Source organism: Ramularia collo-cygni (assembly GCF_900074925.1).
Source record: "Ramularia collo-cygni strain URUG2 genome assembly, contig: RCC_scaffold15, whole genome shotgun sequence".
Lineage (NCBI taxonomy): Eukaryota > Fungi > Ascomycota > Dothideomycetes > Mycosphaerellales > Mycosphaerellaceae > Ramularia > Ramularia collo-cygni.
The window spans coordinates 560,811-582,886 of NW_019716269.1; the positions used below are offsets into that span (position 1 = coordinate 560,811).

The following is a 22,076-nucleotide window of genomic DNA, read 5'->3' on the forward strand; positions in this document are numbered from 1 at the left end:
TCATCAGTGTTGCTGCCTTGTGCAGTGGCTTGGAGAAGATCATTGGCTTTGTCTTCGTGATTGTTGTTGTGCATATTGTTTTGATGGGGGCCGACGCGTGCGAGCTTGAGTCACAATGATGCCCAGATTCGCGGACGGTGAGCTCTACCTTTCACAAAGCAACGATACAGCGGGCGATCACTCTTCTCTGCGGACGAGCATTGAAAGAAGTGGCTCTGACACCGCCGTAGTGACTTGTGCATATTTACACCAGGAACATGTCGTTGGCCAGGCTCAACGTGCGGTAGACGTGTTCTCATGCATTCGATGTGCCGCGTCTCACCCAAGACATTTCGTCGCTCCACGGTAGAGACATTCGATATTCTGACATATCCATAGCTTCTCATCGCCCTACTCATTCGACCCCATTACTCAGTATGCCTTGAATACCGTCAAGTCCTCCGGTAAGACTCACGGGTAAAGGTAACAGCGACGAAAACTATCCCCTCCCCCCCCACACCACCGACATCGGTGGTTTGAAGACGAGAGGAGCCGCAGAGTGGAGGGTGATGAAAGTAGAGGCCTTTCCAACGATCTTACAAGGTGCGGGTCAACTGCCCGCTACATTAGCACAAACCAGCGCACGAAAGCTGACAGCTGACAGCTGTAGCTCTGGTGGATAACGAGGAAGAAGATCATTGAAGTGCTTGACGGATGGCATCCCCAGCGGCGAAGCGAGCATTATTCAAGCACCCAAGCCTGGGGTCACCAGCCACGGAAAAGAACAAAGGAAGATGAGGGCTGCTTGGATGCTCAAAAGATCAAGATAACGCCTGGCGAACCGCCTGCCTGGAAGCCAGCATACTCCGAACAAAGTCACAAACTTCTGCAGCAAGCGATCTTGAATGACACACTTATGTTACACTTCACATGCGCAGTGGTGGCGAGATCTGGACTTCAAATTCATCCTGCGATGCAGACGTCTTTGACTTTCGTTGGATCATTGCGATCGCCCAAGAAGAGAAAGCAAGAGAAGCCATATGTGCTTCGAGAAATCCCGTCTTCCATTCTGTTAGCTGCAGCAGGCCTTTCCTGCGTTGTCCATGGATTGAAATTGATGCCTAGCGACGATCCTGCATCAAATGGCGAGGCATGTTTTGAACTTTGAAGTAGGCGCCTGGAATCAGAAACCATCGATACCTCCGTGCTACTTTCGGGGACATACCGGCGTGATGAAGATGAGGAGGAAACGTCAAGCGTTGGAAAGTCAACCAAGGAAGGGGCAGCGACATAGGGTGCAGAGGGTAGATAAAAGAAGATATCAGGCGTGCAAGCTACTCACTTGGTGGTGATGATATCCAATATCTTCAGCTCGTTCCGAGTTCCAAGCTCGAATTGTCTCCCATTCCTTTGTTTCTGGATGCCTATCGCGAAGATCCTTTGTTCGTGCTGCACTCTCCGTCGAGCCTTTGCATTGCCTAGAGCAGGTCTTTCAACGAGCCGACTTGTCATTGAAGCGTGCGCACTTTCGGACCGTCGACTCGTCTATTCTGCCAGTGAGGAAATGCCAATGTGCGGTATCGATGTTCGCCATTTTGTTGATCACAATAAACACTGACAGCCTTTTCGACGCAGCTCAAATTTTGCCATATCTCAAATTACCCACAGGAATCCACTCATCACTGTGCTCCGCAAGCACGACACCAAGTCTCTCCAATTCATCCGTCCCTTCCATCTCCCCCTCCCCCAAGCAAGCCATCTCCTTCACCAGCAATCTCTCATCCATATATACCAAGCAACTCAAATAAGAGTCCGCATAGCTTACCATGATGTACTTCTCCCTGACATCGACTCGCAGAACTGAAGCGATTACTCCCCCACAGAACTCATCAAGATCATCCCCAGCATCAGGTTGCTCGCCATTCCCATCCCCACCAAGTAAGTAGCGCCGCTTGAGCGCAACATGCAAGACTCGAAGTCGTGGATACGCGATACCGGCATCTGCGATCCTGCTGGCAATGGCATGCAGAGTGGCTTGTGGACCAGGGAACGCCACCCCTATCTCTAGACTCGTCAGGGCGGCGCTGTTGAGGTTCGGAAAGATTCCATGTAGGACGATGGTAGTCAATCTATCCGTGTGGATTTTGACGCGGGCGACTTCCGCGATAGCGTATTCGGCTTCCTTATCCATGACGAGGAGTTCTGCGGGAAGTAGCGCTCTTACGGCGAGCCGGGCGGCGCCGTTTACAAAGGTTGGCATGCGTGCGAAGAGGGTTGGTAGGCGGCGCGCGGCCATGGATCTTATTATATGCTGGCGGAGTTCACTTGGGAGGGCAAGGATCCTATTGCAGAGAGAAACGTGATCTTGGGTGGAGAGGGTTGCGCGCTTGGTCATGGTTCTCTTCGAGACTGCGACTGTGCTTGGGATGATACGGCCGTTGGCTTGGTTGGTTGGTGCCATGTTGAGAGTGACTTGACCTGAGCAGTCTACTCTTGTTTTGGGGAAGATGTCTTCAAAGACCTGCGCGGTCTCTGAAGAAGACAGCCCTGCTCAATGAACCAAGCTTTGGAGAAATTGTCCTGGCGAAAGTCAGCTTGATGTCGAGATATGTGCGCGCGGCATTGCACCTACAAGCTGGTGTAGCAAGACTGCTACAGCTCAGATGGCGTGATAATCGATCGTGTATACAAGATCTGTAAGAGAGGCTGCCGGAACTTGGACAAGAGTTGAAGCGATGTTGTTCTCTGTTGCGTTGTATTGTGTTGTAAGTGGTGCAATGTCGATGTTGAGACCCCAGAATTTGTCGAGATGTGAAGCGACCCCTGTTACACATCTGAAGCGTCCTTCTCAAGAGGCGGCCTGGGCTTGTCACACAGCCAAAGATCTAGCAAAAATCCAACAACATTGATTGAAAGGTTACTGCGAGATGTCTTCCATCCACATATGAGCTATGGCGGAAGGGGCTTCCACCGTACAGCCGATCTGCCCATATTGCGCGTTCCATCGGCGAAGGGATTCGGCAGAGGACCCAGAGCGTCCCCTCAATTCGAATGACTGGCAAACGAGGAACAGGTGAGATCTTGTCTTTGCACACCCAGAAGGCCGTGGATGAGTTCATTCGCCCGGTCGATCAATTGGCTTCAGCACCGACATCTCCAGATGAATATGTCCAGTCGACTGGTGCCCTCCAATGGTCGGTGGCGTAGTAGCACTTGTCGCCGCAGAATGTGTAGCGCACCTGGAACTCTCTGCTCGTCGGCGCGTTGAAGTAGTCGATGGTCTGTACGTCGAGCAGTCAGTGGATGTGGCGATAACGATACTCGAGGCTCCATTGCCGTCGTCGTGGATTTCTAAACTGTCAGCATCTCAGACTATCGAAGCTGCCGGACATACGGGACATCTCTCATTGAGAGTTGTCGGCTGAGCAACATCTCTAGCCTCCTCAAAATATCAGCTCATGTCTTCCTCCGATGTGAGAAATCTTGCGGCTACAGCAGCAGATGGTTGGGATAGGTCTGAGAATCGATGGCTATACAGCAGGAAATGAACTTCCGAGATCAAGTGAGCATCTTCCATGATTCCGACACCCCAGGAGATCCACTGTAATCGACATCCTGCCTCGCCTCGCCATAGCCTGATTCTCGATGGAGTGATGCCATCCTCGCGGATCTAACAGCCGAAGGCTGATGAGTTCTCGCTCTACCGTTTCTTTAAGGATTCTAAGCCTGAACAACAATGTGTACTCCCTCGATAGCTCCTCTGCGTTTCCCACAGCGGACAGGCAATGAATACTCGCTCGATAGCTCGCAGCGAAGGCTAATTGCCGTCGTCCAGATTCCGTCTTAGCTCTCCCGTTTCCCTGCTTCTGGGTCGTAGGTGTCGTCGATGAKTTCAGGAAGGAGGTCCACCATCGTATTGAGGGCGAATCTCATACAGTCTATCTGGTCTGCTGGCAGGCCTCGGCTATGGATTCGTACCTCTCCATCCGTAAAGGCCTTTTGCCCCGTCGCTACGTTGTATCGGACAAGTTCACGAGACACCGCAATCCCTGTAATATCGCCAAAGCGGGCCACCACACCTGCACCTCTAGGATCACTTCGCAAGCGGCCTCTGAGGTGAAAATCGTCCAGCAATGGCCGATTCCGGAGCACGAGGGTCGCGTGCCCTGCCCGGCCTTGTGAGTGTAGGGGAGGGGTGACGTTAGGCCAAGATGATCTTGTTAACGGCCATTCTACTAAGAGCCGAGCCGACTGTCGTCGAGTGCTGAGCAGGAACATTGCGAACGGGCTTGCTAGTGAACCCATGAGGCGGGTGGTCTGGAGGAATGACATAACAGCCAGTACCAGTTCAGCGAGATTGTCCCATTTCCTCTGCTTGCATCGGCGTGGAGGACGCTTATGCAAGTCCTTGAAGATATTCAACGGGTTGTCGACGTCGTCGACTTGGTTGCACCTGATTGCGCGAAGGCGGTGCGACTTCGATATCTGAACCATCTTGGGAGATGTCTTCGCGTTGGGTCTGAGGTCTTTGAGAGCGTCCCTTCCGTTGTACATATTCGTCGTCAGGGCTTTCTCGTTTCTTCTTCCTTGGCGCCGCAGTAGGCTTCCGCTTCGGAATTGTGGTCGCAGGGAATGCAGGAGCAGTGCCAGGGACTTCGTCTTGCTCGTTCTCTTCATCCCTCACGGGGGTGTCTTGCTGAAGTTGACCAACCATGATTTTTCCCAGACTCATATTAGCACCTTCCCGTGCGAGAGGATCCTACGCAGATATGGGCACTGCTGCACCCTTCTATAACTTCGATCTCTTGACGATTTGTATAGCAAAATCACATACTCCGAGACGATAAGTTAGCTAAGCGTGAATTCTCGCAAGCTGGTCTGGGTTGTTAAAGTTTCCAGCCTCAAAGTGACGAATCATGTCAATCAGAATGTTGTCCTTGTCAGTTTCTTGTGGGAAGCAGAGCGTGTGCGCCAGGAACCTCGGGTTGAGCTTGTGTCTTCTCCCTCTCTGCATCCGAGATCCACGCCCTGTGCTGCAACAAGCCAGCTAGCGAGGATTTTGATACGTTGCGTATCTCATTCCCCGCCAACCACTTTGCTACTGCATCCTCGATGATACTATACCAAGCCCCTTTGTACTTGAGCTCCCCGACGGAAAGTACAGGACCCTTCTCAACGACTTCCTCGGCGACATCGTCGTTGAGACGCTGGTGCTTGCGTTCTGACCGGCGGGCGACGATGTCTGCGTTTTTGGTCGCGTGGCCGATGTCCTGTATGAACTCGTCTTTGGCGTATTGGCGTGTCTTTTCACGCGAGGAGTTCGAAGAGAAGTCATCGTGGGGCTTGTTGTTCCATTCCATTGTGCTACTGGTGCTGGGGACGGGTGTGATATTGATGCGCGGGCTGTTTGTGTGCTTGTTGAGGTGACGGCTGCGCTGCGGAGGAGAAGCGACGCGATGGTCTGGTGTTTTTGATACGTTGATTTGTTGATGTGTATTTATAGTGAAAACGATGGATGCGGTGAATTGTCTCAGACTGTGAAGTGATCAAGCTTGTAGGGCGGCGAAGATGAAAGGCGCTCGGAGCTGTGGTGATTCTCGGTGAAAGGTTTGGATCAGGCGTTGGCATAGGTGTGCAGGAAGAACAGTCGGAGATCAAGAAGATGAAGTTCAAATGCCGCAGAAAGCTGGTGGTCGAGCAAAAAGCCTGAATGTGAATTCGTAGACTGTTCACCCATTCGCCAACAGCATGTGTGGCAATCGGACTTGTATTGGAGTCATCTCAGATAGAACAAGCACTATGGTGGMCATGGAGATGTCCAGAATGACCATTGAAGAACGAATGTGGATGATTGAGTGTAGACGAGTAGATTGAAGAGAAGGAGGACCTTGATGGGTTATATGCAGCACCGTGAGTCGGTAGTTCAGAAATCGAGCGATTGGATATTTGTTGGGCAAAGCTCTTTATTTAGTAGGCAATAGCGAATGACAAAGAACTTGTTTGTGGAGCTGTTCAGATTGTGTGTATCGAACAGGAGCAAAGATGCTTAGGAGACACAGATCATWTCAGCCACCAATAACGGCAACTGCATCATTGCTAAGTCGATCAAACGAAAGGTATGACGGCCAGGGCATCTAGTAACGCTGATAGTGTAGACGGTAACGTAACTAAACGGCAAGTCATGAGATGAAATTCACTCGGTAGAGCAATACGCTGATGGAAAAATGACCATTTTGAGAAGTTAAGAGTAGGGATTCTGGCTACAATGGACAGCGCTCAAAATTTTCCCTGCATGAGAAAGGTCCGCTCACCATCTTCATACTCCCCTTCACTGTCGGATTCCTCCTCAAGTGCGGTTGCCGTACGCTCATCGTCAGCGTCAAAGCCCCGCTCTGTCAACGTCTTCTCCACCTCGCTCTCGTCCTCCAAGACCGGGCTCGTCATGTCCACGTCCGCATCGTCAGCCTCCTCAAGAGGCTCGTTCGCTGAGTCGACGAACCCATCAGGCAATGCCTGTCCCCCATCCCCAAGGCGCCGCCAGGCCTCCTCCACATAGCGCCAATTTAGATCATCAGTCTCCAGGCACTGGTCCAGCACCGTCTTCCGCAGTGCCTCGTCATCGCAACCCGCCTTGGTGAGCCGGAAATCGTTCCGCTTTACCAGCCACTCTCGGTACTTCCACAGCCCCATGGGCTCCAGAGCACCGATGCCAGGAGACTGGTATGCGCGGGTTCCCGCAAATCCTTCGACACCACAAGTTGCCTGATCGTAGGTGTGTGGCTTCTGTTGCTTGGGCCACGCACCGAGGAAGTTGCCTTGCACGTCTGTAAGGAAGATGTTTGTGGCTCTGTCTGCGTTGGCGAAGTCCCGGGCGAGGCGATCGCTCATTGGAGCTTGTTCATCGCTCAATGCGTAGGGATGTCGTGGCGTGCTCGCGCGTGGGGCGAGTGGTGCTGCGAGGTCACCGCCTCTGATTGGGCGTAACGCTTCTTCGGCAGTGTCGATGTCCATGTCCACGCGCGCCACAGCAGGATATCCGGCTGCCTCACGCGCAGCAACGGCCTTCGAAGATCTTGCCTGTACCTGCGCTGTTCGAGCGGCTACAGTGCCCCTGTTACCGTTGGCCTCCCGGCGCTCATCAGAGACGTCGTCCGCCAAGATACCACCCCACGTGGTGGAGATCATAAGTCGATGGATCTCAGGAACATTGCGGCAGCGGCAGCCCCAGATCATGCCCAACTCATGCCGCTGGATGGCGACCCACCTCCCGTGCCAGTAGAATGATCCGAGGTCTTCTACATCCTTGTTGACCGGACCATTGAGGTACGTCTCAAGTTCGGCCAGGAGACGAGGGTTGGGAGCGGAGTTGCGGCGGAGGCCAGCGCGGGTGGTGGTTGCTGCGGACGCGTGGGTGTTGTTTGGCTGGTTGCGGCGGCCGTACCTGGAGCGCGCGGCGGCGGCGTTTGTGTTCGACATGTTGAATGCTATCGGAGGTGTTAGTCGGATATCTGGCAGGGTAATCATCAGGGCGACTTACTCGACGGAAAGGTTAAAAGGAAGACAGCGGCCTGAAAGTGCGCGTGGAAAACCGAAAGCTGAGGCCCGGGCAAGTCTGCTATTACGCGTTCGTTAGTAGACGCGCGGAGGCAAGGGGACAGCAACGACCATACCACAAGTCTTCGAGGCGGGACGTGATCTCAAGAGCAATCTATTCGGGAAAGAAGATCGTCTCGAGGTAAGCGAATGTCTGCTAGAGATGTCAGTACATGCGCGTCGCCTCGAGGTAAGAGAACACTAACCGGAAGTGTCCGAGTTGACGGTTGCTGTAGCAGGACAGCAGGGCAGGGGAATGCGCAGCTTGGAAGTGTTGATGTCGAAGAGAGCGTTCGACAGTGGGATGTTGTGAAGCTTTTGAAGTCAAAGTTGTTGATCACTAGCGCGGATCCCGAGAGTGAACAACAGCGGGAAGGGGGTGGGGCCGCAGGACTTCCGCTGCAGGGTCTTTATATTCATTTCTTGAATCAACGAGTGACTTGATAGAGAGGTTGGCTTGGGTTTATACTGTGTGATTAAGTTCATATAACGGGATAAGAAGTCCAAGGAGAGGAATAGAGAAAGGGGAAGGGGCATTAAGTATCGCTGGAGATCCCATTTGTCGCGGATGCCGAGCAAACTCTACTGGCAAACCACATAGACAAACCGTCAAATCACGACTACAGCGTTGCTACAGCTGGTACGACAGGAGCAGCAAACCCAGGCAGGCCATCTAACACCCCGGGATCTCAGTAGGGAGAATCAGGACCACTGGCGTCGTCCATCGACTTTCCATATTTTGACTGGGTCGGTCGCAGTACTCGCTTCATGCCACTCAGCCTGGATCTAGGATTGTTACAGCTGCCACTCGCGATCTCTTGTGCCTTTTGAGTTCACCTGAGGAGCCAAGGGCAATAGCCTCCGCTGAGCCCAACAGTTCCATGGTCGCTGATTCCTCGCACTCCGTCAGCTATGCGAACGAGTTCTCTGACTGCAAGCCGTACGAGAGCTTTGAAGACATGGATCAGGACATACGGAAGACATGTTGGCTCAGCGACTCTGATGGCTTTCGCAACAACGGTCCCGTGGTTGGGTATAGACTTTTTGAATGGCAGCTTGCGAAGCTTGACTTCAACTGGCTTGGTCCTACGGTTCACGGGAGATCGTAGGACAAGGTGATATGCCTTCTCATCTATGTTCGACCTCATCTCAGCAGGATACCCCAACTTGAAAGCCTCAGCAATTTCTGGGACGGACGAGAGGTCAATCAGATTATTTTGCTAATTGATTGAGAACCGCGTGGTCTGCTAGATGTCCACGATATTGGCTTTACACTAACGGACTCACAGGATAGCCTTCCATGTCTCAGCTCTCTTCTATGCATCCAGGACCTACATACTTGGCGCAGCCATCGTCTCGATCAACAACAACATGCCTGGAGTCGCCGTGCTGTTCCTTGGTGCCATTAAGAAGGTCTTCAACCGCAGGTAAGGTCTCATCGATCTTGTCTGTATTTGGYTCGTCGATGTTAGATCCCCACTTGCCATCCTTTGGTCCAGTAGGGACGTTTGCAGCAACGTACGAGCCAACACCGGTATTGGAGCCTGTGGGTGCCGAAAGTGTGTTGTCATCTGGCACCCCGATCAAGAGAAGACGATGCTACTCCGATACCATGATCACGTCCTCCCTTCACCGCCGACTTTGAGCATCAGGTCTTGTTAGCCGTTAGGGAGGTCGAAGGATTCCCGTCTTCGGTGTAGTGCGCTTCTTCTTGACATGCGGGCTGCTCGGTCGAATGCTGAAGGGGAAAACCTGCAGTAATCAGGGATTGCGTGAGAGATGTGCGGATCTGACCACAATGCTCCATTCGCGTGGTTTCTGTTAGCGAGGAGTATCAGGATGTCCACCCTAACAGCGGTACTCAAGACGTACTGACGATATAGCCCTCCGTCGGACAGCTCTTTCCCACCCGTTCACCACGCGCCAGCCTAGCTCACTACGATCAACAAAGTACGGAGAAACAGAAAGGAACGAGGCGGTATGGCACCGGTGTGGAATTTTAGACCCTGCGGATCCCCTGAATCTCAACCATGTCAACCATATGTCAAAATTTGGCAAACCATGAATCCCATTTTACAGTCCCCCGTTCACCGCCTAGTACCCTTCAGCTTCGCTCTCTCGAGACGATATAAGAGAGAGCCAAGCGGAAGACAAGGCGGAACGGATTAAAGTTGCTCAGCTGCCATGCTGCGAAACGACAACATGACGCTTTTTCGGCGGGTCATTGACTCCGTCATTCTCTGTAAGCTACTTCGTGGGATGTCCACGCTGCTTGAGCGGCATGACTGCGATTGCGATTATCTGTTGTCGCCGCCAAGAAAGACTCCCTTTCCGATTCTTTTGATAAAGACTACGAAGTGAAATCAAATTTGGGAAACAACCTTCCCGTTCAGGTCCCACTTTCACGCGTCCGGCAAGCATCAGGGCAGCTCAGTACCTGCAATAGATTAGAGAGACGTAGATGAGGACTGGGCGAAATAGTTTGGGAGTACGGTAACATGGCTTTGCAAAACGAGAACGTAGCAAAATCTCCATGAACCCAMAGAAGTATAAACAGATTTTGAAAGTATCCTTCCTTCCCACACACGTCTTTCACGCGTCCATCAACCCTCAACCCAGCACAATAGAGTCAATTCAAACCAGAGAGTGAACAACGATACGGCCAAACACGACAAGTGAAAAGGCGTAACACAACACCAGCAAAAAATCCTTCCATTCAGGGCGATTTGCCCAAGGAAGTGGGACCGCACCCCAGCAGCACACGCAAGACCTGATAATACAAAAAGCGCCTTTTAACGTCATGCAGGACGATTCCACACCCACACACAACCACCAATCATCTCCCGCGAGAGCGCATCTCCGCAGCAATCTCCTCCAGGCGAAGCGCAGAAGCAGCGCTCTCTGCCTCGAGGGCCCGGGCAGCCACCGCTCTCTTCTTCTCCTCTTCCTCCCGGAACAGCGCAGAGATTTCCTCGTCGAAGGCGGCGAGTTCTGCCTTCTCCTTCTTCTCCCGCACGAATTTCGCCAGCTCTGGCCCCTTTCTCTTCAGCAGTTCCTGCCGAATTTCTGCCACGCTCCGCTTCTTCTCCACGCGGCCGGATTTGATGCCGAAGGCACCGGGAGTCGTCGCTGGCCGGAGAGCCAGGGTGGTGGTGGTGGTGGCGGGTGGTGGTGCCGCCGGAGGAGGGAGGGCGCACCCGATCGCCGCAAGGTCCATGCTGCTGTTGTTGCTGCCTTCCGCCTTGTTGGGGTCGGCCATCGTGGTGTGTGTGTCTCTATGTGACAGTTAGCCTTTGGACAATGGTCTTCGAATACCGTTGCTTTGTCGCAGTTGACGGCGGTGAGAGGAGGGGGTACGTACGTTTTCTGATGGCGGAGGTCGCTGAAGAAAAAATGGAGGAGGGAAGCGAGGAAGTTGGGAGTTTTGGTCGTTCCGCTAGCGCGGTGGCCAAGCAAAGGGGTCAGTGCTGTGCAGGCCGCTGTCGGTAGCAGGCTTCTATATGTGAAGGTCGATGTGAGTGTATAGCGTCAGGAGGGTTGCCTCAGGAGTATAGGTGTGCTGGGATCTGTTCGTCAAGAGCAGGCATATTGAGGGAGACAGATAGTCTGTTCGGATGTGATGGATGTTGTGAACGAAGGAGGAATGGAACGCACGAAGGAAGGCTTCCTATATCATCCAGGAAGTGCTCCATCGACGACGGGCAGATTCTACATGGCTCTTGAGACTTGCTCTAGTTTCTGCATGCCGGAATTTTCACAACTGACAAGGACACAGGTGGTTCYGTCTGGAAGATGTACTCTGGAACCGGAGGGCCACGACTGCGATCTTCCTRAACTGACTGCAACGTCCGATCCTTCCAGAACTTGAGTGCCTTTTACCATGGTAGAAGAGCATTCCGAGTGAATGCCCCTTATCACAGCGCCTATGACAGCCTCGTATTCACAACACAAAGGCTCGACAGTGAATCAGTGCTGGCAGTTTCATTGAGACAATCGATCCGAACTGCCACGAATCTTCGATGGAAGATGAGTAAATACGCAAATAATGAGTGAATAGTAGCCGGAACACGGTCGCCGGGTTTGCTGATGACATATGGAACTACTTATACTTCAACATCGGATTCCTGCTGTTGACGACTCCAACAACTCCAACATCTTCCACCATCCCAACAAGTCCATCAACTTCAACAGCTTCAGCAACTCCAACGGCCTCAGCAACTCCAACAGCTGCAGATATCCTAACAGCTTCAGCAATCCCGACAGCTTCAGCGACTCCAACAGCTTCAGCAACTCCAGCAAACATAAATACAAACACAACATCGCCCTATATAACAGCCACCCACACGCGCAATGGCTCCCAACACCACCGCACCAACAGGCGCCGCATCCGCACCAACACCCCCACTCGCCCGCATGAAATGGGACGACCTCGACGGGATCCGCACCCTTCTTTTCGTCCTCTACAAGCGCTACACGTACGTAAACTCCCACCTGCATGCAATGAACCTCGATTCATCATGGATTTGCCTCATGGCGTCACGGTCTCAGATGCTCTGTTCGAACAGTTCAGTCACCTCGAGGTGATCGTTCCGTGCATGTTCACACAACACCGCGAGAGGGAGCACGATCAGATCAAGAACCTTACCATGAAGTTCGCTCTAACACCATGAATTTCTCACAGGTACTGGAACGCCACCCAGTACGCGCTGATCATCAACGCGATTTGTCAGAGGCGCATGCCAGCAATGGGTCTCCCTAACGGCATCGACAATCACCGGATCGGTGCGGAGTGGAGAGCTCGCAAGAACGCGAGTGTGAGGCATAAGTGGATTGTGGTGCGCTCGAGGGGAAATGAGGCGGAGGCCAGGCAGAGAGATTTCTGGGAGGCGATTGTGAGGATTGTGGCTCCGCAGGTGGAATTGACGTTGCGGGAGGAGGTGGAGGAGGAGCAGGACGATGATGGTAGTGATGTCGAGGAGGATGGTGGTGGTGATGATGAGTTGACTGCTGAGGAGGCGGCGCGGGAGACGAGGGAGTTTCGGAGGAAATTTGAGAGGATGCAGGGTACTGGCGAGGACGAGGACGATTAACCTTGGGCAATCTGTTCGTTTTATGATAGACTGCGACATAATATGGATTGGTGCATCGATGGTGTTCAAAATGTGTTGCCCATGTTCTATGAGCCGTAAAAGTCTTACTCACATTCTGGGCTCAGTTCCTCCAGCGCCTACGTCGCGTCTCGCGGTGACATTTCCATTCTACATCGTGTCAGCACATATCAACAGAGTTGAAAGGACTTCTCGATCGGATTGGAAATGCGTGTTAGCTACTCCGCTCACCACATTTCTCGCACGACGCGACCATTCTCCCGGTCCTACGCGCACGGCACCTCGTTCGAACATCTCAGCAACCAATTGTTCGAGCCACTGGGACCTTCATGCCACTCGATAAGTTTTCCCAGATCGTCCACCCACGCGCCATCCCCTTCTACGATATCCTCCTACATTTTTCTTGCATGTCTCACGGCCGCGTAGGTATAGCTCCACAGCACAACTCCTCGTTTCATGATGGCGGGGACCTCGGGCAACGATGGCTGCAGTTTCTCAAGATTTGGAAATGTACTCGAGACCGATTCAAGAGATAAATGGACATAACATTGGATCTGCATGCTTAGAGGCGAGCGTATACCTTGCTAGAAGGCGTCTCCGCTGATATTTGGGCAACATAGACTAGTGTCCAAGGAATTTACAGAACCTGCCATATTGGACGGAGAAGAACAGCGACTCTGCTACTCGTTGCAATGAGGAGCACCTCTGATCTTCCATCAAGCTACTTCCTGCGACCTCAAAGGCTATCGATCCGGGCGGGGGGGACTCTTCAGTGCAATGAGTATGATGACTGGCAATTTGGTCCGTCGACTTCGCGATCTACGCCCAGTCGAACGGGCCTTCCTATCCTTCGCATTTACTATAATGAAAGCTAGATTAGAACAGTTTGCCTTGTTGCGGCACCTCTCCTACACGTAGAGACTGCGAAGGTCTTACCAGCGAGCCAGCTTTCAAGATGATGTACTTGCGTCCTCCGACTTGTCGCCACGAGGCTAAATTGCTTCTCATCTCCTGAAGCGGAAGGACAAGAAGATTTTAACGATAGCATTACCCACGATGCACTGGTGCCAAGTCAACCATAGCCAAATCGAGACACTTCATGGCCGTACGTAAGTCGAGGAGTCTTCCAACTGCCCGGTAAGGCCGGGGATACTCTGCAAGAGGTATCCTTGTGCTGATAGTGGAGTACTGAGGCCCTGAGTGACTCGCCAGCATAGGAAGTGGTCGGGCGGCGAAGCTGTCGACGACGCATGCAGAGCTTTGAACAACTAGAGAAGAGCAGAATCTCCGCGTTAAGACCGCCGCCATGCTAAGGGTTCAAAGCTGCCAGCTTCTCAATTCGACAAAAGCTATCGAAACCAACATACTTGCAGCTAACATGATGTGAATCAGCTAAGATGCGGCTCCTCAGAGAGGAAAATGCCTATGGAACTTCGCGGCTTCGTTCCTGATGGATCTGTCGAATCGATAACCCGTCCTTGCGACAAGCTGTGTTGGGAACGGCATGGCTGAATGCCTGCTACAATCGGCCTTCTCCACAAACTGCAACTTCACTATCTTGAGCAAAGGCGGGTCCAGCGATGAGTTGAGCTTATTGGAAGGATCTGCTACTCCACTCCGACCGAGAAGATGAGATAAAGGCTCCTGGTCCACTACGAAACCATTTACATCCACTGAAGCGGACTCTTTTTTTACTCCGACAACAACTCGCAGCTGCTAGGAGAGAAGGATGAGGGGCAGCCGCCATCCAAGGCGCAGGCGATGTCCTGGTTAATTGGACATATCAAGCTATCATGTCATCCTCACAGCTTGACCCGGAATCAGCACCTTCATTACACCAATGGCTCCGTAGCTAAATGAAACTGGGTCCATCGACCCATGTACAGCATGTTGGCTGTGCCGATTCTTTTGACAGGAGCAAGATCCCTCAGATTTGACAGATGTTGTAGACGAGCCTGGCGGCAAGATGCCAAGCTTCGGGCCTCTGGATCGTTGAATGGAAACGGTCTCTCGCGGAGATCGCCAGAAGGGAAGCATTCCTCTGGCCACGAAGACCTCTTTTCTCGCGGAAGCTTGCTCCTTGAAATCCCGCAGTCGAGCTTGATGTGTACATTAATACGCCTGTCTTTGTAGGTATCGAGGAGCGTCTCCCGGAACGATAGCTAGAACTGAGAGAGTGTCGAGACCAGCGTATTTCAGAGCAGAAGCTTTCAGTCCTATCGTATAGCTGGCGGTCGTCGAGGGCCTGCTGTGTAGTAGCTACACCGTGGGAAAGAAACTTTCGAGAGGAGGAGGGTCTGATCTCAAATCTGTTCGGAGAGCTGACAGCGTGCAGCGTACTTATACGTTTAGGCAGACTACAGAAGTCTCTTRCCCCGGAAGGCTCAATTCGGGCGACAAGCAGAGGGAAAAAAAACCTAGATCGGCGTGCGACCATCAGGATCTCTAGGGCATTGATRGACGACATCTTGACGAGACTGAGCATTGTTGTCCTGTCTAGTCGCAGGCGCATCGGGATCGGCGAATAGAAATGTGCTCAGGGGCATTCAAGCTCCGAGATCTCTTGAAGCCTCCTCTCGGCGTTCAGGTGATATTGATCCAGCAGACTTTTTTGTTTGCTGTGGCCGGGTTTGGAAGATATTGTGATAGCGCGCGAGGATGGTGCGAGACGAGCGGAGTAAATCGCCATGTAGAATGAACATCGCATCTAATGCGTTGAATCAGTATGGGAGGGCGGCTGTTACACCCATTGTATCTGTTCAAATGGCAAGTATAATGGCATTCGTAAAAGATTCTCTGAATTCCAAGGATCGGCTTTTGATGTCTTCGATATGAGCGTCCAAGCGATGGACCACATGTCGTGCTCCTCCACTGCAAAGCAATGCCTCTCGGCATATAGAATCGGTGGCAAGTTTCAGTAAGCTGTCTAGACCTCATGCTTTTTGGCATTGAAATGAAGGTGAGAAGACCAGGTACTTGTCCTCTCCCGGMATATCTTCGCCCGGAGTGTCCCGCGTAGAGCGACGTCGATGTCAGCTGAACATCCAATTCGGACTAGAAGCTTCTCTAAATACACTTTCCGCTTCAAGTGTGCTTGTTTGCTCATTCTGAACTTTTCTACTTAAACCACCACCACAGCTTCTCATCCCTTCATCCCTCAAACACACAACATTCAAAAAACATATACGCACAACCAGAATCATGAACGACCAGCGCAACAACAACGAGCAGRACGGCGAGGCGCGCAAGAAGGGTATGTCTCTTCATCCATCGTCCCCAAGCAATAGGCGACTGACAACGCGCATACAGCACCAGACCGTAACCTCTACGGCCACGCCAAAATCGAGGCATTCGAGAAGGAGCGCCTGGCTCGCCGCGACGAGCACCAAGCGGACTCCATCGAGCACAACCGCAAGACGGAGCGCTCCCACGCCAAGTGGGCCTACTTCTCGGAGCGCAAGACGCGCCTCGAGAAGATCTACAAGGACTCCGAGGCGCGCATTGAAGCTCTGCGAGCGGAGATGACGGCGTTGGAAGAGAAGAAGGAGGAGACGACGGAGGCGTTGGAGAGGTTGGAGGAGGTGTATGGGGAGGGGGCGAAGGAGGGGAAGGAGGACGCGGAGGTGTCGAAGAAGTATCGGAAGTTTCTGGACATGGAGAGTAATGAGTTGGGGTTGTGAGTGCTGGGTTGTGAGAATACGGGCCGCATCGTCTTCTCATGTATGTCCTGAATGAAAGGCTTAAATGATGTCCTGTTTTCCCGTCACCTATCTTAATGGTTCGAGCAGCGACTTTAGGTATCTGCGCCAGTGATCAGGGAGGTTGTCTCTTCGTCGATTTCGACTTGGCAATGTCGCACAAAGTATCCCGACTTGATTTCTTCCCGCGGGTACGCCAGTCTGTATTCTCACCCGCGCTAGCATGTCTCAAGTGTCTGGACCCACACCCAAGTCTTGAGATGCAGTCTCCATTACCAAGAGCGTCCGTTATCAATCCAGGCAACTCGTTCTGTTGACTACAGTCTCGTCCACCTGGTCGAACTCAGAAAGCCACCCTTGTGGCTTAGTACCAACGCTTCGAACAGACGGCCGAGCAGAAACACTACAGGGAGGCTGTATACTCGAACAAGCTTAACTGGGACATTCGAATGGCCATGAAATCCATGAAGAAGAAGAGCGCGTTGATCAGCGAGAGGAAGATCAGCACCACCTACAAGATGCATGGAATCTCCCTGTGGGTAAGGCAAGAAGCTCTAGGCTTCACAGTCCTTTGACTCGCAGATGACGAGCTAGCGGGGATCAAGGGTCAAGCTTCAGCAGATCGAGAATTAGTGCCGCCATTTCTAGAGAGACTCACCTGGAACGTATCAGATTGATGTGCCAATCTACCTTTAGGAGAAAATGCATTACTATCACAGGCGAGGTTGACGAGATTTTAGGTGACGAGGCAACCTGGAGTACTGTGTACTGGTCTTTCAACGAAGCTCGGGTCGCTTGGGTCGCTGCCCTGAGATTTTTTGCTGATTAGAGGAAGCTCGAAGAGCTGAATTCGGAAATTGAGATGGTTAAGAGGAGACAGCAGCGGTACAGGAGGGTGTATCAAGATCAAAGATGTAAGTACAAGGCTCTTGGAGTCCAGAACTCAGATCCCGAAGTTGGTGCTGCGGCTGTAGAAGTCGAATAATTCGAAATCGGCCAGCGGTCGACAGGTTCTTTGACCTCGGGCGCTACGGAGAGGCGAAGGGAACAAAAAGTCGGAGGAATCTGTAATACTTCTGGTAAGCTTATAAGTATCTCAACGTAGGTTTATTTCACCGTGAGACAGAGTTGGGAGGCCGTTCGCAAGGATGGAGCTGTCAAGCCTGCGAAGCGTTCATGCTCCAGGACAAAAACTCCATGGACATAAGATACTCGGGTTCCATCCCATGTGGTCGAATTTCAAATATTTAAACGCCCCACTTTTTCCCTCTGCATTACCCCTTGGTCACGTAAGTGATGTCTATCACGTGATCCACTAGCACAGTCAGCAGCGAAATCGACCGCACTCTTTCGGCGACACCTTTTCGGACTCGACTTTCTCTTCCACACCTCTTCACAATCACAAGAAACTTCAATTCTAGAAACACCATATTCACCTCCAAGGTATGATAACGGAAACCCGAGTGGCAACAACTCATCTAACAAAATCCAGCAGAAACTCCAAGCAAAACAGTTCACTATGGCACAATCCGCCAACAAAGCCCCCGAAATCATTATCATCAGCGACAGCGACAGCATCAGCTCTGCCGCCTCCTCCGTGACAGAGGGCCGCAATGATGCCACCGAGGCATCTGAGGCGCATACCTCAGCGAAGGACTTCCATCCCAAGCGCAAGGCCTTCCTCGCCAATCTCAAGAAGATGATGGCCTCGATCCCGGAGAATCTCGCTTTTGGCAGTGGAAATGGGGAGAGATCTGAGCGGGAGAAGGTGAAGGAGTTCGCGGAGACGAATCTGGCGCTCAGTAAAGGTTTAGTGGAGAGGAACTATCAGGAATTCGCTCGTAAGGATGCGTTGTTGCAGGCTGCTGTCAGGAACTGGGAGAATGAGGTGAAGAGACTCGGTGGGCAGTAGATTGTCAGATGATAGGGAAGCTTGTTTAAAGACACCAATGAATTACGTGGAAGAATCTGCGCCGTACCATGATCTCAATCACAATTAATTTGAAAACAATTACACCAGCTTTTTCATGGTCTACTAGCTGCAAAATCCTGCCAACCTAACATAACAACGAACCCGCCAGTCTCGATGCCGTGATCAAGGGAGCCAGGAACAGGGTCTGACACTTCGTCGCAATACCAGTTATTGTATGGGTCAGACGGAGAAGCGATGGCCAACACAGCGGAAACAGGTTCATTAATAGGATATCGTGGTGTCCTCCTTCTACCTCCTCGTCGTTCAAGGCTCGATCTCGCCCGCTATCCTCCTCGCTACCGGCTTTGCTGCTGTCGACTTCGTTAACGACCTTGTATTCAACATTTCCATGCAGATCCTCCACCATCTCGAGCTCGGTACCGCTAGGAAGGTTGTGACCATTCGACACCGCGTCCGTCAACCTGCTGTTACTCCGGAAGCTGTCGAGGAATATCAAAGGTATACTACTCATCGTCGAAGGGATATCGTGCGGCGAAGTCCTTCGAACTAGCATCTTCCTGCTCCTCAATATACTTGTTTTGCATCTCGGTGTCGCCATGCTTTGTGTGCGCCTCCGCCGTAACGTCATCTCCGCCCGAGACCGATTCAACGACCCTGAGTTCGTCGTGCTTCTTGCAAACCTCGCAATGGTCGCGCACACAAACCATTACTTTGTCCGCGTGCCGGGTGAACTTCACGGTCTTTTCTTCCACCAAAGCGGGCAAAGAAGCGGGCTTCCAAGGTCTCGGATTGAGACTGTGGGTAACGTTCCGATCAAAGACCTTCCAGGGGCCGTGTGCTTTGAACACCAACTGCCCATCACTGTCCACATCGCAGTCTTTGCGATGGACAAGACCCAGACCCTCAGTTGCACCGAGCTCATCCGTGAGAGCATTGTCGCTACCTTCGTCGCAGAAAGCACAAACTCTCGGATCACACACCATACAAGGCTCGACGATCCACCACTTGTGGACTTTTTGAACCTTCCTCTCGGAGTCGAAGTTTGGAAACCACACGTCACCAATCGGACCACCGTGCTTATAGGCCTTGTCGTCGAAGTCTATAGTGCACTTGTTGCCGGCTTTCGTGCAATGAATCTGTGGTTCATCGGTCGTACTGTCGATGATCACGCGTATAAGCGAGCGATGAACCATGTTCATCTTTCCGGATGTGATCAGAAAATGGCGTAGCGCAGGACCTCCAACTAGCGCTTGGTTAGGTGCAGGGGTCGCATACGAGGCGTTGTGCTCCTGGTGTTCAGCGGTGCTGTCTTGAGATGATTGRCTCCCCTGGTGTGTGCCATTGCTGTGGCCATTAGACTCATGCCCTCGGTTCTCAGCATCGTCCTGTTCTGGAGAGTTATGCTCCTGGTGCTCGGCGTCATTGTGCTTCGTGGAGGTGTCGTCTAGATTGCCGGCTCCATTGAGCTCGCCAGAACTATACTGCGGGTCCTCGGCGCCATCGTCTCCAACGTCACTGTCCCCTTCATCGCTAGCGACACTGGAGAGCTCGAGCTCAGAGCCGACCTCGGATTCCGTCTCATCGCTGCACACGTCACAATCCTCCGCGACGCACATCTTCACCTTCTCCTGGTGTTCCTCGACTTGGATGACCTCGTCTGTGAGGCGTTCCGGGACGTACCAAGCCTGCTTGTCGAGTCTTTGGTCATTCGTACTAGCTTTCACGACCACGCCCTCAACTCTGCCATGGGGAAGGTCACCGTCGGGCTTAAAGACCATGACACCGTCGTCGACTGGAACGCAGTGCTTCTCGTGCACGAATGGTAAGGTTAACGTCCGCTCAGAATGCCAGACGAGAGGTTCGTCGAGTTTCCTCTTACAGAACGTGCAGGCCTCAAAGTTACAGATCATACAGGCTTCGTGTTGCCAGTGGGTGATCTCGTTCGCCGTGGACTTGAACCAGATCTCAGCAACGACGCCTTTGCGTTGGTACGTCTTGCTGTCGTATGGCACCATGGCCTGACGATCTTGAACATAGCATCCGACGACTTCTTGATCGATGCCGTTGAGCGAGACCATGCAGAGCAGAGAATAGTGGACCATGTTCATCTTTGATGGTCTTGCCTGAAGGTGACGGAAGTTCGGCCTGGGAACAGGCTCGACATCCGGACCCGCCACGACAATCGCTCTACCGCCTGTCGTCTTGCCAACGACCTTGTCAATATGGGCTCCACCACTGCTTTGTGGTTGAGAGGCAGAATGTGTCTCCGAGTTGCCGGTGCTGACTGTTGGTCTTCCGAGACCAAGCTGCCTACCGGCGACAGACCCAGTTGCTGGATGCGTGAGAGCCGTGCGATGCCCGCGCGGCTTGTTGCGCACGTTACTGTCATCGCGTGACGCCTCTATATGGTCCTTGTGTTGGGAATCAAGCAAGTCAGAGGGTTGTGCGAACACTGGAAGCTGATCCGCTGGCTGGTGTGCTTGGTCTCGGTCTGTCCTTGCAGAGAGAAACAACTGCCGAGCACCCTGGACAGCGGCGGCAACAGTAGCGCCTCGTGGCGAGTTCTCGTGATCGACAGGCTGATGGGAGCTCCGAGCTTGTCGTTGCTTGATGACCTCCTCTTTGCTTGGTCGATTCAGCTGATGTGCTGAGGTTCGAGGACGCTTTGCTGGTCCTGTCGAGCTTTTTGGAGGAGCATCTGCGGAACGCTTTCGAGACGATGCGACCACAATGTTGCTTAGGTCGTCTGCCTGAACGACCGTTGCGGGAGCGGTCTGGGGAGGTGCTGGTACTGGTGCTGGCGCGGGTGGGGGCATGGCGGGAGCGGCTGCACCAGGACCAGCAAGGCCAGCAGTCGCGCGCGCGACATTATGTAACGCAGTCACCCTGGCGATGGGTGCCAGTGTGATTTGCGGTGCCAAAGTCGCAGCGGCCTGAACAATGCGGACACGTACAGCCGCACGACGAGTCTGCTCCTGGATAGTGTACATGTTTAGACTTGTTTTCGAGTGCATGGCGGCCCAGTTCTTGTTGCGGCCGGTCTTGAAGCGGCCACGCCATTCGTCGCGAATGCGAGTCAACGCAAAGCCTGTCRTCGGAAACAGGTGGGTAAAAATGCTATGCGCATCTACCTCGTTGCCGTTGTCGAAGTCGTACTCCTTGTAAAGGATCTCAAGGGCGTCGCGCTCCTCGAACTGCCAGGTATGCGCGTTTTTACGGACCATCTTGTTGGTCTGCATGTTGATTATCGGAGAATTGGTAGGCGAGACGGGTCGGAGAGGCTAGGGGAAGTGTTAGTCGAGCTGGGAAGGAAGATCTTCTGCGCGCGGCAGGTCGAGTGGGAGGAAGAATCTACTTGCTGGTATGCCTGACAACTGCGCGCGACTTTGCCGGAGGCCCGTCTTCGTGTTCCTGGGACTTTGCTGGAGGTTGCTGTTGGAAGTCTTCGAGTTGTTGTTCAGTCAGCATATGTTTTCATCTGGTCTAGCCTAGAGTACTAGTCCGGATACCCTGACGGATGATCCTGGTACTGCGAGGAAAGACTTACAAGAACTTGTGTGGTCGGTGGGAAAAGGTGTTGTCGAGGAAGTGGAGGTTCGAAAGTGGAGGGGTGGTGTTAGACGCGTCGCGAGATAATTCATGTCAGGGTCGCGCTAAAACATGAACCCCGCTTAGCGTGAACCTRCCTGGTACGGACCCATTTCCGTCCTCGCTCTCGGTCAACACCCGTAGCTGGCGATACTCTGCTCAAGAGATATAGAACAA

At 52.7% G+C, this 22,076-nt stretch overlaps 8 protein-coding genes; 3 read left to right on the plus strand and 5 right to left on the minus strand.

Annotated features, from left to right (window-relative positions):
* Nucleotides 1-1,615: 1,615 nt before the first annotated feature.
* RCC_08814 (uncharacterized protein) lies at nt 1,616-2,440 on the minus strand (the record flags this gene model as incomplete). Its single annotated transcript, XM_023774060.1, has 1 exon — nt 1,616-2,440. The coding sequence occupies one exon, from the start codon at nt 2,438-2,440 to the stop codon at nt 1,616-1,618; it is 825 nt and encodes a 274-aa protein (XP_023629828.1).
* Nucleotides 2,441-4,919: 2,479 nt separating this feature from the next.
* RCC_08815 (uncharacterized protein) lies at nt 4,920-5,339 on the minus strand (the record flags this gene model as incomplete). The annotated part of the gene is made up of 1 exon (XM_023774061.1): nt 4,920-5,339. The coding sequence occupies one exon, from the start codon at nt 5,337-5,339 to the stop codon at nt 4,920-4,922; it is 420 nt and encodes a 139-aa protein (XP_023629829.1).
* Nucleotides 5,340-6,255: 916 nt separating this feature from the next.
* Nucleotides 6,256-7,455, minus strand: RCC_08816 (uncharacterized protein; the record flags this gene model as incomplete). The annotated part of the gene is made up of 1 exon (XM_023774062.1): nt 6,256-7,455. The coding sequence occupies one exon, from the start codon at nt 7,453-7,455 to the stop codon at nt 6,256-6,258; it is 1,200 nt and encodes a 399-aa protein (XP_023629830.1).
* A 2,953-nt stretch (nt 7,456-10,408) lies between these two features.
* Nucleotides 10,409-10,831, minus strand: RCC_08817 (uncharacterized protein; the record flags this gene model as incomplete). Its single annotated transcript, XM_023774063.1, has 1 exon — nt 10,409-10,831. One exon carries the CDS (start codon nt 10,829-10,831, stop codon nt 10,409-10,411), a length of 423 nt encoding a protein of 140 aa, XP_023629831.1.
* Nucleotides 10,832-11,922: 1,091 nt separating this feature from the next.
* Nucleotides 11,923-12,662, plus strand: RCC_08818 (uncharacterized protein; the record flags this gene model as incomplete). XM_023774064.1 has 2 exons in its annotated part: nt 11,923-12,047; nt 12,254-12,662. 2 exons carry the CDS (start codon nt 11,923-11,925, stop codon nt 12,660-12,662), a joined length of 534 nt encoding a protein of 177 aa, XP_023629832.1.
* Nucleotides 12,663-15,881: 3,219 nt separating this feature from the next.
* Nucleotides 15,882-16,360, plus strand: RCC_08819 (uncharacterized protein; the record flags this gene model as incomplete). XM_023774065.1 has 2 exons in its annotated part: nt 15,882-15,933; nt 15,990-16,360. The coding sequence occupies 2 exons, from the start codon at nt 15,882-15,884 to the stop codon at nt 16,358-16,360; spliced, it is 423 nt and encodes a 140-aa protein (XP_023629833.1).
* A 1,537-nt stretch (nt 16,361-17,897) lies between these two features.
* On the plus strand, nt 17,898-18,290 carry RCC_08820 (uncharacterized protein; the record flags this gene model as incomplete). The annotated part of the gene is made up of 1 exon (XM_023774066.1): nt 17,898-18,290. The coding sequence occupies one exon, from the start codon at nt 17,898-17,900 to the stop codon at nt 18,288-18,290; it is 393 nt and encodes a 130-aa protein (XP_023629834.1).
* Nucleotides 18,291-18,814: 524 nt separating this feature from the next.
* On the minus strand, nt 18,815-21,550 carry RCC_08821 (uncharacterized protein; the record flags this gene model as incomplete). The annotated part of the gene is made up of 1 exon (XM_023774067.1): nt 18,815-21,550. The coding sequence occupies one exon, from the start codon at nt 21,548-21,550 to the stop codon at nt 18,815-18,817; it is 2,736 nt and encodes a 911-aa protein (XP_023629835.1).
* Between the last annotated feature and the right edge of the window lie 526 nt (nt 21,551-22,076).